This window comes from Bemisia tabaci, chromosome 3 (assembly GCF_918797505.1).
Source record: "Bemisia tabaci chromosome 3, PGI_BMITA_v3".
Taxonomy (NCBI): domain Eukaryota; kingdom Metazoa; phylum Arthropoda; class Insecta; order Hemiptera; family Aleyrodidae; genus Bemisia; species Bemisia tabaci.
The window spans coordinates 58512955-58531301 of NC_092795.1; the positions used below are offsets into that span (position 1 = coordinate 58512955).

The 18347-nt window shown below is 45.1% G+C and overlaps 1 protein-coding gene across 3 annotated transcripts in view; it reads left to right on the forward strand.

Moving 5' to 3' along the window:
* LOC109030732 (protein spitz) overlaps positions 1-18347 on the forward strand; it is a 269815-nt gene that overhangs the window by 173423 nt on the left and 78045 nt on the right. For all 3 annotated transcript variants that reach the window (XM_019041830.2, XM_072298892.1, XM_019041829.2), the window contains one exon: positions 12911-13012. In XM_019041830.2, the coding sequence (XP_018897375.1) occupies positions 12952-13012 (61 nt within the window). In that variant the 5' untranslated portion in view covers positions 12911-12951. The remainder of the gene's footprint in view (positions 1-12910; positions 13013-18347) is intronic.

Genomic DNA, 18347 nt, shown 5'->3' on the forward strand with positions numbered 1-18347 from the left:
ATATAATCATAATGCATTCTTCATTGATTGAATCAGTTGTTTTCAAAAGGGAACAAGTCCGTTTTTGCATGAGCCTTGGCTTGCATAAAAGGACATGGTAACTAAGACTTACCGAGGAGTGGACCTGCTTTCTTTTGAAAAAAGCTGTGTATATTTTTTGTGTCTTTTTCATGGAGAATTTGCAAGGATCTGAAATTTAATGAATTTCGTATTTACGTGGAATCTATACTGAGTGAATTGAACACGCAGATACCCTTGATTCGTAACCTTGATTCCTTGATTCATGACAAAATAACCTAATCTGCTAAAATACATGTGTTTAAATGGGAAATGCAGCCAGATGACGTCATAAGGCGGCACATTTTCTCACTTTTCAATAAATTTTTTTCAAATTTCCCATGTCAGAAAAAAATTATGTATAATACTACGAACTCAACTCACTAGGCACTTTCAGATGAAGCAATAAAAGTTTTGTGTGCAAATTCTCCCAATCAAGACGCGGAGAGAGCCGGCCCATACGAACGCCAACAGTTTTGCGGGGTTGAATGTCGGAAGAAAATATGACAACGGAGATATTTACTCGGGCGGTGAGTCGAGTACGGTGACGACCATATGGCACGCGGCGGAGAGTACACCGCACGCTCGCGTCGCGTCGCCGTCTCGTCTATGAGGACGGGGCTTTTTCGGTCGTTTGTGGAAAACTCGCTCCTTCTACCCGCGATCCGTGCACCCTCCACCCTCTCGCATTATCCTTTCCTTTTTTTACCGCTCACCATACGAGCGCGGCCGGCTCCGACACGCGCAATATATCCTAGCGCTGAAGGAGACCTAATTAAGTGCTGTCTTGAGGTTGTTTCCGCGTCGCGTCTATGACCGGAACTCGGGAGCAAATTAATAACGCTCATCCCGAGCCGCCGCGGCAACTCATTATTACATTCGGAACCGGTAACTCGAGATCTCTTACTTCTCGTCCAGATCCTCCTCGAATATTCAGCTGTCTCTCAATTTTTATACCATGAATTCAAGCCCATAATTTTCCTGTTTTTCTTCAATTATTCTCATCCTACGTAAGTGAAGACCTTTATTCAAAATTTTATTTCTATGCACTGAAAAAGAAGTCACGGGCTATAAAAACAGACAGTCCGCGTTCCGGGCTCAGAGGCCGAAAGTCCCGGGTGCCGAAGCCGTAGCCTCGAATGCTCCAGGTGCTACGCCCGGAACTTTCGGCCCTGAACCTAGAATACGTCTATATAGCCCTTCAGTAGAATTTTTCTTTTTTCTTTTTCTGTGTGGATTGAATTTTCCAACAATTGAAATAATTCGTCATTCTGTCGATGGGAAACAATATTCCCGTGTATTGGAGTCAAGTACTTGACCAGTTGAATCTGAAAGCGCCGACCGAAACGAAGCAGCTCGGTGAACCAGCGGGTTGATCGTAGAAATTGGTAAACAAAGTTATAGATAAAGAAGGTAAATAGGACATGAAGGGATCCTATTTTCGGGTTGAAACCAAGTTACAATTATGGCGACACAGCGATCATTTTTTACGTTTTCAAGTGCACCATCTTTCAGGCGTATTATAATGATCAACAATGTAAAATTTTTAAAGTCAAATCACCGAATGGATCTCTAAACTCAGACTTCAACCCTCGCGTTGGGTTTTCATTCTTGCGACGTGCATGTCCATGAAATCCTCAGGTTCCCCGAAAATGAGCAAGAAGAGACCATTTTTCGGGACTGTTAGTGAGATTCGAATGAAATATCGGATCAGTGTGACGGTTCCGTAGGAGGCGGAGAAGTGAAATGGAATGAAGGCATCATAAGAGAATGCCGCCTGTGTGCATCTCGGGGGGCCGAGAGAAGAAGCACGGAACATGAAAATATGATTTCATGCGTAACGCGAGCACACTCGGCCAGTGGCCGCGCCGCGAAGGCAGAGGCGGCGCGGCCGGCGCTCGCAACGCTTAACCGCGCCGTATGAATATTGAAGGAATCAGAAAGAAAAACGGGTACTGTAAATATTTGGATTAAACTGGAACCCCCGCCCCCGGGCCCGGCCACCGAGGTGGCTCCGATTGGTCCGGTCGCGGTGCGATCGAGCGTGTTACTACCGCTCATGTCGAAAATACAACCGCCGCAGCGCACTGCATTCGGGAATCGGTGGAACTTGCCGGACGGTGGAAAGTCGGGGACCTCCCCGATGAAGCGACACGTAGCCAGTACGAAAATGAGGGAAATTAACATAGCCCAGTCATTATGGTCTTCACACATCAGCACACCCGACCCCGCCGACGACCGACTCGAAAAGGACGGCCACAGCCGCCATGTCGATGTCCGTGTGCTGCTGTGCTAAGGAAAAGCGCCGTATGAACATTCGAGGGTTGCTAAATTTCTCTCGATGAAATGTCTATTTTTGAAGAAAGCTATGGATATTTTTCCTCGGAATTTTCAGGAAATTTAGGCGAAATTGCGAACAAAATCATCTGAAAAATTGGAGGAAAAACGTTCACAAATTTTCCCGAAAATTCGTGATTTATTTAAGGAAATTTTGCAACGTCTGAAGGCTCATACGGCGTTTTTCCTTAGCACGGCAGTGTAGCCCTGAAAATTTCGCAACGTTTTAAGGTAACGGGTGAGGTGAACGGGGAAGGGTCTTTCGTCAGAAAAACGACTCGCGAACTCGCGACGTAGATTCATATTGAACTTCCACACTGGGGGGAAAAAAAAAAAAAAAAAAAAAAAAAAAAAACACATTGGATCTAGAGTCCAGACTCTTAAAAACATCGACAAGAAAAAGTACTCTTGATTCAATCAGAATCTAGCTTAAATCAAGAACCAAGCCTCTTAATTTAAGCGGATTTCGTTTTGATTCAAGCAAAAATCCGATTGAATCAAGAATATTTTTTCTTGTCAATGTTTTCATGAGTTTTTTTTCCAGTGCATTGGGTCACTAAAAGTGATTTTTTTGAAGATTTCGGCAACGGCGCAGCTTCTGAGGAGGACCGCTGGCTGCTGCGCGAGATGTAGAGATCGGATTCCCGTGGTACAGTGCGCAATTAACAAATTAACGGACGTGAGCCGCTGCTTCGGTGGTGGTTTTGTCAAACTGGATCCGGCACATAGCAGTCGGAGCCAGAGACTCATTTGGACGTATTGCTGCCAAGACGTAACTAGGCATGAAGACATGAGCCCTGAGACCCATAAGAATACATGCATGACAGGGCTCACGTCGTAATGCACATAGTTCCGTTTAGCAGAAATACGTCCATTTGATGTCACCTTGTGCTTCGCGCCGGCCCCGGTCCCCCGTCCTGCCCCCTAATGTTTTTCAGCGCCGTCCGCTGACCGCCGTCTCCGACTGGAAATTATCGACGGAATACTACGCGTGATCCCAAATTTAATGGGCTGGAAGAGGAAAGTAGGGAGCGCGTAACATGATCGTTTCGGGCCGGGAGTATTCGAATCTCCTTTGTTTTTCATCAGATAAGTACTTACTGTCACCGTATGTCCCGTCCGAATCTTTGTTGCACTCCGATGTTTTTTACCGACATTCCGTAATTGTTCACTCCCGAAAGCAGAGTCAGCCTCGTTGCATTTTACGTTGCCCAATTTTATCGCGTGTTTTATTTTGTCTGACATGGAACGAAAATACCTAGCCCTGTTAAACCTTCTGCGAATTTGACCTAGATTATGAGAGTATCTACTCATGAAATTTCAAGTTTCAGTGTTGCTTAGTTTTCTGTTTGAAAAATAAAATATCAGAGAATTAGGCAACATTTAATGTAGTTAGGATGATTCCTGTTGTGTCCGATTGATAGAAATAATAATAATTTGTTTGCCATCGAATTTTGTTTGATGGAATAATTTTTTTCGAATAGCATAAACTGGTAAAATTTTCCAAAGCTCCCGATTTTATGTCAAATGTTTCCAAATTCGCCGTTGAATAATATGGATGAGGTCATCGACCGCGATTAGTGTTTATCATGATTTCCTACCCGTAGTCTCAAAGATGGATTTTCACTGGTTGTTCTACCAGCATGGTTGCTGAGGTCAAGATATAAAAAATTTCGGATCGAAAATTTCACCGATTTTTCTTCTGATCGAATGTAAAAATCAGAAAAATTTGGACAAAAATCGCACGGGTACATCCTCGTAAAAAAATTGGACAGTGTGCGTCAATTTTGCAACCTTGGAATAGAGTTACGTTCCTTCGTCCAGGAAACGACGGAGTAAGCAATGTTCGGTTGGAGGTAAAAAAAAAGTTCTCAGGCTGCGGCGAGTCCGAAAGGGGATTAATGAGCATCATGAAGTAGAGGGGACGATCTATTTAAATCCACGTTGCCAGTCTCACATTCACAGTGGATCTACCATCGGAGGAAATCGAATATTTTCAGTGCGGATTGCAACGGTGCCGCTAGGACACCCAACTCGAGTCGGTGATCCCGGTGCCCAAAGGTAGATGGCGTGTCGAGGCCCCGAGGGTTGGGGCGGGGGTTCGGGGGGCAGCCGAGGGCAAGGGCCACGGGGACCGGGGCCCAGCGCGGAACGAGACCCGAACCCCTTTCGGTTTCGCCGCCCCCGCACAGAAGGCGAAAACCGACGATGTCCCCGAACCGCGAAAAACGTCCCAGTGATAACGCTAATACAAATTTCAGATTCCAGACCGTTAAATAATCAGGAGACACCCGTTAAACGGCCGATTCCCACCTCTCGTAATCAGTTTCCGAAGCCTCGATTTGGTACCACTTAGAGTCCCTTTATACTGAGAGTCAAGACAATTTGAATCCATTTCTGATTGGTTCCCGTATTTTAGGCCTCCACAGTGTCACAAACGGGAATAAAGATTACATTTTCACCAATTGCAAAGATTATAATCCGGAATGGACCAGGGAATTACGGGTTCGGCAAGGAACAAACGGAATGAGAGGAGGAACGGAGAAAGGCATTTGAGAATGGGCCGATCAAAGATTACGAAAAACGTTCAATTTCTGTAATCTTTATTCCCGTTTGTGACATCCATGAGCCGAATTGTCTTGACTCTCAGTATAAAGGGACTCTAGTACCACTGTGCGTTGAGGAGTACGGAACAATTTTACGGTCGGGCCTCCTAAGCCAACCACCCAAACACGGACAGGTGTGCTCCTAACGCGACTCTCTTCATCCTTATCACTCCCGCGCTCTCTCCTTTTTTCGCACCCCTTGGTGTTGACACAGTTGCGAGGTCGTGGCCATGGCAACCGACGCAGGGACTCCACGTCCGCGATTCGTCGTTTCCGCGACAATTTTCCCGCCAAGATTTGACATCAATGCCAAGTGTCTGTATCCCAGATTAATAACGATTACCAGTGCAACGTTGCACGGTGCACATATCGGAGCCTCGCACTTCACTCGTGATTACCACCCACGCCCTCGCACCTGCCCGGTGACCCCCCCCCCCCCTCCTCGTCCATTTAGCCCCAAGATTCGAGCGGTCTCGTGATGTCCTATCTCGACTTCAATGATGATTAATCGATGTAACTCGAATGGTATGTTCAAAAATTATTTGTATCAAACAGTTGACTCAAAAGCACTGTCATCGGACTGTCTTCCTTCTATTTTTTTTTCTTTTTTCTAATTTTTAAGACAATTTCTCCGCTTTTCACACCCTAGCCAAGAAGCGTAGAGGTCTGCACCGCTCCATTTTTCTGCCTTTATTCAATTGAAAATGGTCAGTTCATTTTCTCATTTTTCTATTTCTTACACGCAAAATTTTAAAGGGACCGTGCCGGAGGGGCAAGAACCTAAGGGGTTGAAGGGTTGGTGCTGGACTTTTGGATGACCCCGTATATAAAGCGAGCGTGGAGACGTTGGAACTTTTACAATCGATATCTATTTGTTGAAGGATGGAATGGCTGAACGGAGGTGGTGCCGCGCTGATGCATCGCACCGCGAGCCTCCTTCTAAATTGGATGAGGTCTGTTTCCGACGGAAATAGGTTTCAGATCTCGAAATTCTTTCGCTACATCTTCACTTCCGAGCGCGTTAACAAGACGATGATAAGATATCGCGTCTGCTCCTCCTATTCAGCGCGGCTGCTTTTTCCTCGTCGTTATTGCGAAATGCGTATAGGTTCGGTGCAATTTTTTTCTCTTGTTTTTGGGCAGATGGATGCCGCAATCAGGCCGTACATGATTCGAAATTCTGTAATAATTAGTTGCATCTTTCATAACGGAACCTACTGCGTTCTACCGTAGCCAAGTTTACATTTTTCTGTCATTTTTTTCGTCGTTTTTAAAAATGAAGAATATGGAAAACAATTCGCTTTGATCTTTAGTCGAATAGATTTAGGTATTCTTTTTTTACTTCCTTTTTTCCAACCAAGTCAAGTCCAACTATTCATAAGTTTTCTCTCTCGATGACTTAAGAGATACCGATTTTCAAAATACAAATAAACATGAACATACGTACATAGTGTTAGAATTTCCTAACTTATCTCTCCGCTCTCCGCGTTAATTTCAATTTTTCACTGCCAGGCGTTCATTTTTTAAGAATTTCGTTTCATTTGAAAATTTTTATCAACTACGCTCTGCATAAGTGTTCTTATTTTTATTTTTCAAACTTAAAATTTCAATAAATATTGTCATCTTGTTTTCCCTTTTTTCTTTTTTGTACAGGATTTGTTTTTAACGACAATACATCAGTGGAGGGGTTTCAAATAAAAAAGTCGGTATAATTGCCGAGGAAAAGCAATATGAAGTAGGCGTTAAGGGTAGCTTTATATTTTGGGTCGCATCAAATGGGGCTCTGTGAACAATCGTGCGATCCGTATTCGACGAATCCTCTTCAAATTGATGGAGCAAGTAATAGTATCGTCGGTGTGAAAGCTCAGGGGGAGCGAGCGAGGAGGCGATGGGTGGCAAAAGATTTCCACAATCCTGGCCTAGCGACGCGGGACGGCATAGCGGAAGTGAGAAAGGCGATTAGTCGGTCAGCATTGTGCTAAAGTAGGAGCTTCCACACACATGCACTTACTTTCACACGAACACACACGGCGGCGGCGGTCACGGTGGAAGACACCGAGGTGAGGCGAGGTGCAATTCGGGAAATAACACGGTTTTATTTCAGCAAAAGTGTCAGCCGTAATCCGCGGCTCTTTATCCGGCTCCACCAATCAACAATTGACCTGTTCAAGTTTTCATTTTTTCCAGCTTAGCGTACTGAGGACGGCGCGGCGGCGGCGGCTCTCCTAAGCTCCCGTGCTAAGCAAGAACGCCGCACGAACATTCGAGAGTTGCCAAATTGCCGCGGATAAAACGTGTATTTTTGAGAACGATCATGCGTATTTTTCCTCGAAATTTTCAGACATTTTCGACAAAATTGCGGAAAAATTGTCCTGAAAAAATTGATGACGAGAATTCACGATTTTCCCAGGAAGTTAGGTTTTTATTGAAGGAAATGTGGCAACGTCTGAAGGTTCATACGGCGTTCTTCCTCAGCGCGGCAGTAAGGCTTCCTAATCTTTTTTGCGAGGCTCGTGTGATATGCATTCGCGTTCTCCGTCCCCACTTTGTATTTATTCTTTATGAGATTTGTATAGTGATTATTATTTAGTTCGTCTCGGCTTTTCCCGCCTGCTTTAACCCGCGCAGGTGGATTTACAAACATGAGCAGGTAAATTCACTCAACGTACACTTTCACGCCTCGCGCTCACGCCGCACAGTGGAGCGAGTCAATTAGAGCGGTCGGGCGTGAAATTTTTGACTAAAATTGCAAATTTTGATGTTTATTTCTTCACATTTTAAATTTTAAAGGGTGCTTCTTGAGGAAAATTCCACGAGGAAAATAATGGAACCACTTTTAGAACCTTAAAGTTTTGTATGAACGGAGTTATAAGCGTTTAAAGTTTCCAAATTTTGTCCTACCTCTCCCATTGACTCAATCCAATGTGCGACGGTGCCCAACTAGAATGCGTGATACATCTATTTCATCTCCTGGGCCGCTCAAATTGCGTCCATCGAATTGAAGGCGAACTTGATTACTCGCTCCCGTTTTCCCTTATTCCTTCACTGTGTTTTGTTGTTAAGTTCTTGATAGTATTTGCGAAAGAATCCTGTAAAAACATTGCCCCAAGGTACACAAGTTTTTCTGCTATGATACATTGTTTCCAAAAAACAAAAATGGCGCTTACGATGTTTTTGCGTTGCACGGTAGAATTATTGTGGGCATGACGAAGCTGCTGCTGGCGGTGGCGCTGGCTCGGAGGAGCTGGTCGTCCGGCTGCCGGCTCTTGAAATTCTGCTGATCTCCTCCATGCTTTCTGATTCCTTTTGCTCGGTGTTTTTTGTGCATTGTGGATGTGGATGTGGAGTTGCAGTGCATCTCGGTGGATCCGTCCACGTCTGGTCAGGAATTTTTCCTCGTACGCCACCGGGGCCGGGGCCGGAGCACCAGAGTGACTCGAGGCGCATGCGCAGAATACCTCATGAATGAATTATTTAAATCCCCCCTGCGACCCCCGGCCCGCGACCCCCGTTCGTTTGTGTCCTTCCGCCCCCCGAGTCACTCACGTGCGGCTGTCGGCTCAAATTCTTGAAATTCTGCCTCTTCTCCGCGCCCCGCCCCCTCCGCCCACTCCGCGGTTCATCCACTCGGACGTAAGCTCCTCAATCTGGTTTTGTCTCCTGCATTTTTCTGCAGTTTCACCGTGTCCCGTGTCGCGCCATGTTTCAGAATGCCAACCATTTGTATTGCGTCCGCCCCTACGAAGATCGCATTTTCATTCATTCATTCATGAGTTGCACTCGAGTGGCGCTTGGTCGAGTCTCAAATGCTCCCGTGCTAAGGGAAAACGCCGTATGAGCCTTCAGGCGTTGCCAAATTTCCATTGATACAACACGAATTTCCTGGTATACGTATGAATAATTGCCTTCTCATTTTTCAGAGAATTTTGTTCGCGCTTTCACCTGAAGCTCCTGAAAATTTCAAGGAAAAATATTCATAGCTTTCCTAAAAAATGAACGTTTTATCGGAGGAAATTTGGCAACTCTGGAATGTTCATACGGCGTTCTTCCTTAGCACGGCAGAATACCTCTCCTAACGAAACAATCACCTTCTCCTTTCTTTTTTTTTAGAGTCTTAACCTCGCTGCTTTGCCGGACATCAGTTGAAAGAATCCGAATCACATCTTCTATGAAGCTAAGCAACATCCTTAATTCGATACCCTTGAGTTTACTCATAGAATACTCTCACCGATAGCTTTTTCTCAAAATTGTCGAAACAATTGAGCTTTGTTTGCGTCTCAAATTCACCTACAAAGGAAAGTGCTCGCTTGCCGATCATCAATTGATGACGATGGATCAGCTGATTTGCGCAGTTTTTTAACAGCTCCAATGCTCATTTTGCTTTTCCCAGTTCGGATTTCGCGGAAAATTCGTGTTTTATGAAACGCGCGATGTTCCTCCACCGTTTTAACAATAGGATTGAACTCATTTCCCTGAAGTTAGGCACACGGTGTAGTTATTATTGTTCACACACCCGTTACCTTCACGTATTAAAATGTCATATCTTTACGTAAATCCGTAATTTTTTGGCCTGTTCAATCTTCACCCGTATTTTCCACAACCGTAGAACTTTCTTCTCACGACTTGTAACCATACGTGGTTCCAGCCGAGTAGAACTCAGGAATCCTTCGATCGGGGCCCAATTTTCTGTCTTTAACTTTTTAAGTTCTACGAAAAGTTCTTTTTCCCCCCTCCCCCTATTTTTTTCTGTCGATTCCAACGAAGCGGCTTTCGACTCGAAGGCGTGAGTCCCATCGGTGGATCCAAGTGTGGGAAGGGCGGTGACTCAGGTGAGGGGTGGGGGTGGGGGGAGGTGTGTGTACGTAATGACTAATCGATTGATTTTAGTTTTTTCCCACTGCTCGCGGTGGAGTCGTATCGGAGCCAAACAAACAAAAGATTACCGCCGGGATAAAGATCAGTGCGATTGGTTATGGGAGAATTATATCAATTTGTTCAAGTCATCTGAGTCCTGAGCCCGGAGTGCATAGCTGAGCGCCCGGTGCCTTGTCCCGGTGTGACGTGACATGGTGCGCTGTGTTGCGCCGGTACCCAGCCCCCCCCCCCCCCCCCCACAATCCCCTTTGCGAGTACCGCCAAGCTCGCTCACTGCTGCCGGATCATCTCATCGAACCAACTCTGGAAAAAATAAACTCCGGCCGTGGAAGCCGCATTGGAAGATTTATCGATGAATTGGCGACATCGAGATCCAAGAATTTTGTGGGAAAAAGAATGAAGTAGTCGGTTTAGTCCCTTTTTGGGGGAAAATTAAATGATTCTTTAGCAGCGTGAATTCGGCAAAGAGCTCTTCGTTGTTTGAGATCTGCGCAAATGAGCCAGAGATTGATGAACTTTACAGAAAAATATTGGTTATGTTAGGCCCTACTATTATTGGCGTGCATCGACGTTGCTTGGTTGGTGAGTGTGTCTTCAGCAAATACTCATCGATGACCACACGGAAAATGTGCTCACGAATACTCATCATAAACCTCAATCATTAGGTCTTCCGATACAGCGACCAAAGCCAGCACGCAATCAAGTGCTCCTTCAAGTAGATAGCTATGCAATGAGGGCTACATTGGAGTCGATATAGTTGTATCATGGGTCTTGCTCTTTTGACCGAAGCCAGCGCGCAGTCAAGTGCTCCTTCAAGTAGATAGCTATGCAATGAGGGCTACATTGGAGTCGATATAGTTGTATCATGTGTTTTGCTCTTTTGACTGGTGCCAGTGCGGAATTGAATCTTCCTTTAACTTGCCAGCTGTGCAGTGGGGGCCACACAGTGAGTTAAAACTGTTGTACCTCGTCTTTCGTTCTATTTGCGCGAGTTTTACTGACTTCCAAGTCCGTGCGAGTCGCCTCCTTGCTTGAAATCGATCGTGCAATGCACTAGATGTCAATACTCTTGACTAAAGAGAGGGCAAATAAGTAGGAGACGACTTCGATGCAGGTGAATAATTTATGGGAGGGAGGTTTGCACGGCGCTGCACATGAGACTAAATGCCAATATTCGTCATTGCCAATCGAATGCTATCTTGATTTTTATCGGCGATAGGTAGACTGTAGTAGACGGTGGCAAAACGCCGCATCGATCCTAGGTAAGCAGATATAAAACTAAATCGTGCAGTATTTAAAATTTCAAGACTACCAACCCCAATCACGGAACTTTTTGTAGGCTTCAAATGAGTTTGGTCGGCATTACAGACAGCCTGAAGTCTCCACTCAACACTTTGTAATCAGTGCTGAAAAATCGACTGGTTTGCATTAGCTTTGTATCGTTGTTATCGAGTAGATGTCTCTTTTGTGACTGCTGAAGAGCAGATGTTTTAATGTTTCCTCAACGCCGCTATCCGATGCCAACTTAAATTTTATTTTTATAATCACCCCTGGGTAAATACCGTCAGTAAAACCCGGAAAGAACCAGGGAATTTGATGTCTTCAGGAAAAATCAGGAAAATATCGGGGAAATACAGCTATGGATCAGAAAATTCCATGTACGCCTAGCGTTTTTCAACTACACACTGTTTATGAGTCTACTCGCCTTGAAAGAAACATAGAAGACATCAGTTTGGGTTTTCAGCCGTTGTCTTTTTGTTTTACTGAATGATTCGTTCCTAGTTTGGTTAAACTCCATAAATTTTGTTTCCCGGAAAATCTTATCGTACAATTTTTCACACCTCCTTCACCAGCGTAAAAAATCAGGACATTTTACGAGAAATACCATGAAAAATCAGGAAAATCCAATTCGAAATTTTTGTAGGCGCCCTCTTAGCGTGAGTCCTGATGTTCCGACACCTCGAGTAGTTGATAGGCCGTCAGAAGTGGAACTTAGGAGCGTGTTCCGCCATACATTGACGTGGCAACATTGTCTAAGTTGTGGGGACCGGGAAGGTATCGTGCACCTGTTTCGGTATCGGCTCCGGGGAAGATCGCAACGTCGATGACTCGAGAAGTTGTGAATTCGTGAAGGTGAAGGTGAAGGTGCCTGTTTGGAGCTACTGATCGATGCCGTAACTAGGCAGACAGTTGCCAAATGCCGTGAACACCCCCCCCCCCCCCCTTCGTCCCGACCGAATCTAGACCCGCGATTGGGCCTTGCAACCTCTGCATCGACCCTCATAGAACAATAGAAATAAAAAACACGTGGCGTGTGGCTGGAAATACTCTTTTTCTTCTTCGCGGCGGTCTCCAATTATTTTCTAACAAAATATTTTCGCCTCGTTTTGGGGTCGGCCAGTCAAAATGATTTTAGATGTTGCCAAGATTTTCTTCCAAATTTGTCTCATGAATTTTGAAAATTGTGCCCAAAAAAGAAAGATTTTACCTCTATTCTGGTATTGAAAATATCCTATTACTTGATTTCAAGAACTCTCTGCACTCGTGAATTATGTTTGAAAATAATGGCAACAATGCGTGCTGGTAAAATTTTAGCCGAAATTCGTAGCATTCTGTAGTACTCCTTCGAAAACTTATGTTAATAGGTTCATGTGAGCGCTCGATAAAGAATGAATTGCTGAAAAGCTCGATCACTTGACAAGGCTAATCGGTAATCCAGACACCGAAGTTCTTAATCCATTTTGCGAGTTCGACACTCGGTTGAACATCGCCGATTTTATTTCTGCTCAACATTTTTCAACAACTCTTCGTGTTAGCCAATCGTAAATTTAAAGCAGTCATTATTAATACTTTTTATTAAATAATTACTCAGCCTCTGAATGTACATGCCCGAATATTATTTCGTGTGTCATAGTTATCTGACTAGCACAGTTTATATTATGCTTTTTTGGTTTCTGTGTAAGTATTTACCATTGTATTTTCTTTCATTAGTTAGTGATTCTAATTTGCTTTGTCTTTTTTGTTTTTTTTTTCAGGGCGAAGACGCTGGTCGGGCTTAAAAGCAGCCCCGTGCAGTATGCGTTTGGCGTTGCCTTATTTTGTGTTACTAGTCTTTTCTTATTTAGCTGCTATTACAGGTAAGGCATCTATTTTTGGCATTCCTTTATATATTCTTGGAAAAAGTAAAAGTTTTTGATATTGGAATTTAATCCAGATCGCACATTTTGTGTTCAAGTTTTGTTCAAAAATTTTTGTCTCGTGACGCTGAAATCATTCATGATTTTGCTTTTTCGGACCTCGAAGGGAAATTTGGCCAAAAAGTTTCATGAATTTACTCATCAGAGAGGTTTGTCTTACTTCAGGCAGAAATTCTCAAGACAAAAAATAAAAAATAATACGAAAAAGTAAGTTGTCTGCCGGCTGATATTGAAATCGATAGGCAAAGCTATAGACAAAAGGGAAATTGTAGGTTCCCATGCGAGTTAATCTATTACTGACCTTTTTTGCCGAGCACAACCACCCGCATCCAATTAAATGGACTATACATTGATGATGATACCACCATTCGATCACCAGGGAGCCCATGTTGCCTACACTGAAAATTGAAGGCAAACTGACATGATGCTGAATTAACCTCCTCCTGTTTAGCAAAAATCACTTAGGTATTTGTGCGAGTCTCGAGTGCACGTGCCATTTCTCGATGATACTTTTTTCGACCACGTCGAAGTTCGTGTTGCTTACACTAAAAATCGAAGACTAGCCGACATGGCGTTAATATTTACATCAATGGAATCCCTCAATTTTCTCTTCTCTCTTCTATAGCTTTGTCTAAAAATGTCAGTCATGAGCCCACAGAGTTAAATTGTTTTTCTATTTCACGTGTTACTTCGTCTTCGACAGCACAATAGTCAATTTTGAGGGCTTACTCCGTGTTTAGTGAGTGCGGAGCCGTCGGAGCCTCGAGCCATTTTTTCGAGGGAATCACAGATCCGACTGAGTCGGACTGTGATTCACCGAGGGAGGAATTAGGTGACGACGATTCGGGTGTACGCCTGCCGCGGGTCCCGGGAGTCGGGGGGGGGGGGGGTGTCGTCCGGGGTCCCCGTCGTAGGCGCAAAGGACTGTTGTGGCGGGAGCCGGGGCGGAAGGGGGCGGGGGGAGGCCGGATACACCGCAACTGCGAGACACGCGCCTTGTTGCCTCGTTGCCGTGTCGTGTGGCCGGGCGAACAGTTATACCGCCGCGACGTGACGTGCCCTCCGCTTTTCACCCCTTGGATACTCTACTTGTCGTCGGATCACCTATGCAGGGAGAGCACGGACCCCACCTCTGAATTGAGTTCGGATCGATCTTTAATGGATACTTTTGCCGAAAATGAACCTTCGAGTGTGATTATAATTAATTTCTCAGCCGATAACACGTATCCCTCTGGGTCGGGTTTCTTTACATTGGTCCAAGTTTGGAGCTCCATGATAACCTGAAACTGATGAGCCAATCAGAGAGCGGCACAGGGATGACAATACTCTCACGTATACAGGTACTCTGGAGCGAACGGGGGAGCGAAGGCCCGTATGCCCCCCTTCTCTTTGGATCCATGGATGGCGTTAGAGTCCCTTTATACTGAGAGTCAAGACAATTCGGCTCATGGATGTCACAAACGGGAATAAAGATTACAGAAATTGAACGTTTTTCGTAATCTTTGATCGGCCCATTCTCAAATGCCTTTCTCCGTTCCTCCTCTCATTCCGTTTGTTCCTTGCCGAACCCGTAATTTCCTGGTCCATTCCAGATTATAATCTTTGCAATTGGTGAAAATGTAATCTTTATTCCCGTTTGTGACACTGTGGAGGCCTAAAATACGGGAACCAATCAGAAATGGATTCAAATTGTCTTGACTCTCAGAATAAAGGGACTCTCGATGGCGTAACTGACCTATGCCTTGGAGGTGAGTCGGCGGCACGAGCTGGCGACAGGGATGAATCCGCGCCGGGAGTGGGAACGGGAAACGGGAGCAGGAGGCGGCGCGGCGCGTCTAGCGTCGGGCGTCGCGACGCTGGAGCAGTTGCAAGTGGAAGTTGGCAGGCGTCAATGTCAAGGCGTGAGGCGTCGTCGGCAGCGTCGTCGACTACTTGGTCGGCGGTGTTGGGTCGGGTCGGGCGGCGTCGCGAGGCGTCGCTTTGGCAGTTACTCAAACTCGTGCATACCGCGTTGTCTGCCCGGGAGCCAGCGTCTAGCCGTCCCCTGGGCCCCGGCCCGGTCGCCGCGGCTCATCAGGTGGTGCGCGGCCTCCTCCCCGCCGCCCTTTGCCCACCGGCTTTCACTTTGTCGCCAATTTCGCGAGTTCATTGCACCGCTAACGCCGGCTCTTGCCGCCTTCCGCACATGGCACATGTCTCCCATTTCTTTAAAACGTCCGATGTCCACGCCTCGTCGTCATCTGAATCTGTGAGAGCAGAAGCGGATCCAGCAATTTGGCAACGCCGGATTCCCTCCATATAAACCTATGCTAAATAATCGATTCTTGTCGGAGCACCTGGCCCCTCTAAGAATCGATACATTTTCATAGGTTTAAATGGAGAAAAACAATGTTGCCAAATCGCTGGATCCGCCTCTGTGTGAGAGTGAAAAGCACGCCAACTCGGAAACTGAGTGCACCCATTTCCCGGAACTAGTACCGAAATCCGGAACCTTTGAGATTTTCCGGAATTTTTCCCCAAGTTTTTGTAAATCCCGGAATGTCTCTGATTTTTGCATTTTTCGGAACTTTAAAGAAATCGGAGCCGAAAACTTCCGAATGCCGGAACTTTTGAGGGCATGGAATTGGAGCACTGCGGAAACTTGGAATTGCTCAAATTTTATTGAAGGTGCCCCATTTATATAAAGTCATCGGAGATGACGCATCCATGTCAACTATGGGCCTATATAAAGTGTTTTAAAGTAATTGTCCTTCGGACCAACATCTTCACCTATTGCGCAGTTTTTTATTTAAACCGATTCTATTTCAATGTCCGGCAAAATGAGGGTTTATATCGAAATGATGAACAATTAGGCGATAAGTGCATGAAAATACGGTTTCCAAGGCCCTTCTTTTGCAGGAATGCTCAGGTATTTCTTCGGCGCTAACTCCATGTCCATGAATGAACGGCCGTGTCGTAATGAGTGAAGCAGAGAGGAAGACAGAGGAAAACGAATACGGAGGGGCGGGAGAGGCGAGTGGCGTTTCTACAGTTGAGCTTGTCTGGTCGCGGTGCGTGCGCGAGTAGGTTCACCCACTTACGACTCGCGAAGAAGTTAAACTAGGCTATAATTTTTGTCTAGCCGAGCTGAATCGAGCAGTCAGCAGGTCTGGGGGATCCAGTTCAAGATTTTAAAGGACGTGAAGGATCTACACCCTTTTTGCATTCACTCCGGGAGCAAGACATCTGCTTCCTTTTCTTTTTGCCCACAGGTATTGTTAGAGCGCCTGCCCCGTTTTACCGTATAATTATCATCGAAACGGCTCCCCTTTGTCGATTCATAACAACCATATTTTGTGACATATATGTTTTTTCTTTCTCGCCCTCGCCGGCACCCGCCGCCCGCCCCACCCCCGCTCTCCCACCCCTCTTGCCGGATAAACATGCCACCGTCGCACATTGGGTCGAGTCGATGGGAGAGGTCGGACAAAATTTGGAAACTTTAAACGCTTGCAACTCCGTTTATACAAAACTTCGAGGCTCTAAAAGTGGGTCCATTGATTTTCTCGTGGAATTCTCTTTTGGAAGCACCCCTTAATATTTAAAATGCGACGAAATAAACGTTAAATTTTGCAGTTTTAGTCGAAAAAATTATCTCTAATTGACTCGATCCACTGTGCGTCGCGTCCCTAATCTGCCTATTCACACGAGAGTTAGAGTATGCACTTCTTTCATTCGGACGTATTCCTACCGAACGGCACTACGTGCATTATGACGTGAGCCCTGCTATACATACGTTTTTATAGGTCGCAGGGCTCATGCCTTAATGCACATAGTTCCGTTTGGCAGAAATACGTCCATTTCAATGACTCATTTTCGGCTCCAGTCATTCGAGTGACGTTTGCTCCTGTGCCCTTGCACAATTTCAAGCCTTCTCAAACCTTTGAGAAAAGCCCACAGCCCCAATTGCTCTTTATTAAAGGGTCTTTAAACACTCGACAATGGTCGTGCCGTAACCTTATGACCCGCTAACGAAAACTTGCACTCTCTCAACTCAACTTGAGGATCCTTCTCCAGTGCGTCCGTTAGGAGTAGTTTAATTAATTTCAAGCAAAGCCGCGGAGGATGAACATTCAAAAAGAATGAGATGCATATTGGATGAGCTCGAATGTGGGTCAACTCGGGAGTATACAATAGTTTGGGATGAGTTGTCAAACCAGGTAGCTCCGTGCTCCATGGCGAAGTGACTTCCTAAAAATAGGGTAATTGAAAAACGAAACCTGTCCGAAAAATAAACTGGACACGTTCAAATTTTGATATTGAATTTGTTATTCATGTCATAGAGGAAATCACGTCTTTTTTTCGAGCGCGCCTTTCTCCTCAAGTCCAGCAGTTACTGATTTCCCGACTTATTGTATTATTGCACTATGTAGCAATACGCCTAAATGACTTTGTCTCCACTTAGGAACAGGAATTTCTCAAAATTGTCCCAGTAAACATTTAGAGATTTTCCCTCACCATATATCTCAACGTAAGGCTGGTCGTAACCCTCTTCGGAGTTACGTTCAATTTAGGAATCGCGTACAGTGTAGCTAGTAACACCTATAGCGCATGCCAAATGATTTTGTTTAACTTTGCGATCCGCGGCAAGTGGCGACTCGAGTGTGCAGCGCACAACCATTGCTATGACCACTGAATGCCAGTAAAAATATCTGTGGTTATTTTAGCTTGTGTTTATGTCGTCGACGTCTTGAATCTATGCTTCCGAGTTCAGTGACCGGAATATTGCGGGGGGCGCCTAGCTGTTGCTATTGCGTAACCTAACGGAGGTGATTCAATTTTCTTATTTAAAAAGGAATTTCTACATAGAGTCGTTCAATTCTCATTCTAAAGTAGTCGAAAACATGTTTTCCAAACCATAGACATCATTCGTCTAAGTCGTTATAGTTGAAAAAGGAAAAACAGCTGAGCCCAGAGTTGCCACAGTCAGGGACTACCGAAAAAAAGGGAGAAAGTGACGAAAATGTCAGGGGGAAAAAGTGTTAAGTCGCCTTTAGCTGCTTTACAGTATGAGTTCGACGTTTCAAATGACAGATTTTACGTGGAAATGATTTCAAATCATGTCTTTTAAACCATCTGGTAAACCTTCAATAAATTGGACCACGTTTAGCAGAAAGGAACCCAGCCATATCAGCTATTGTCAAATTTATGCGGGCAATTTAATTTTTTACAAGAGAACGTTTGTGCGGTTTCCTGTGAAAACCTAAAGGAATTTGCTGCGCACGATGCAAGAAAT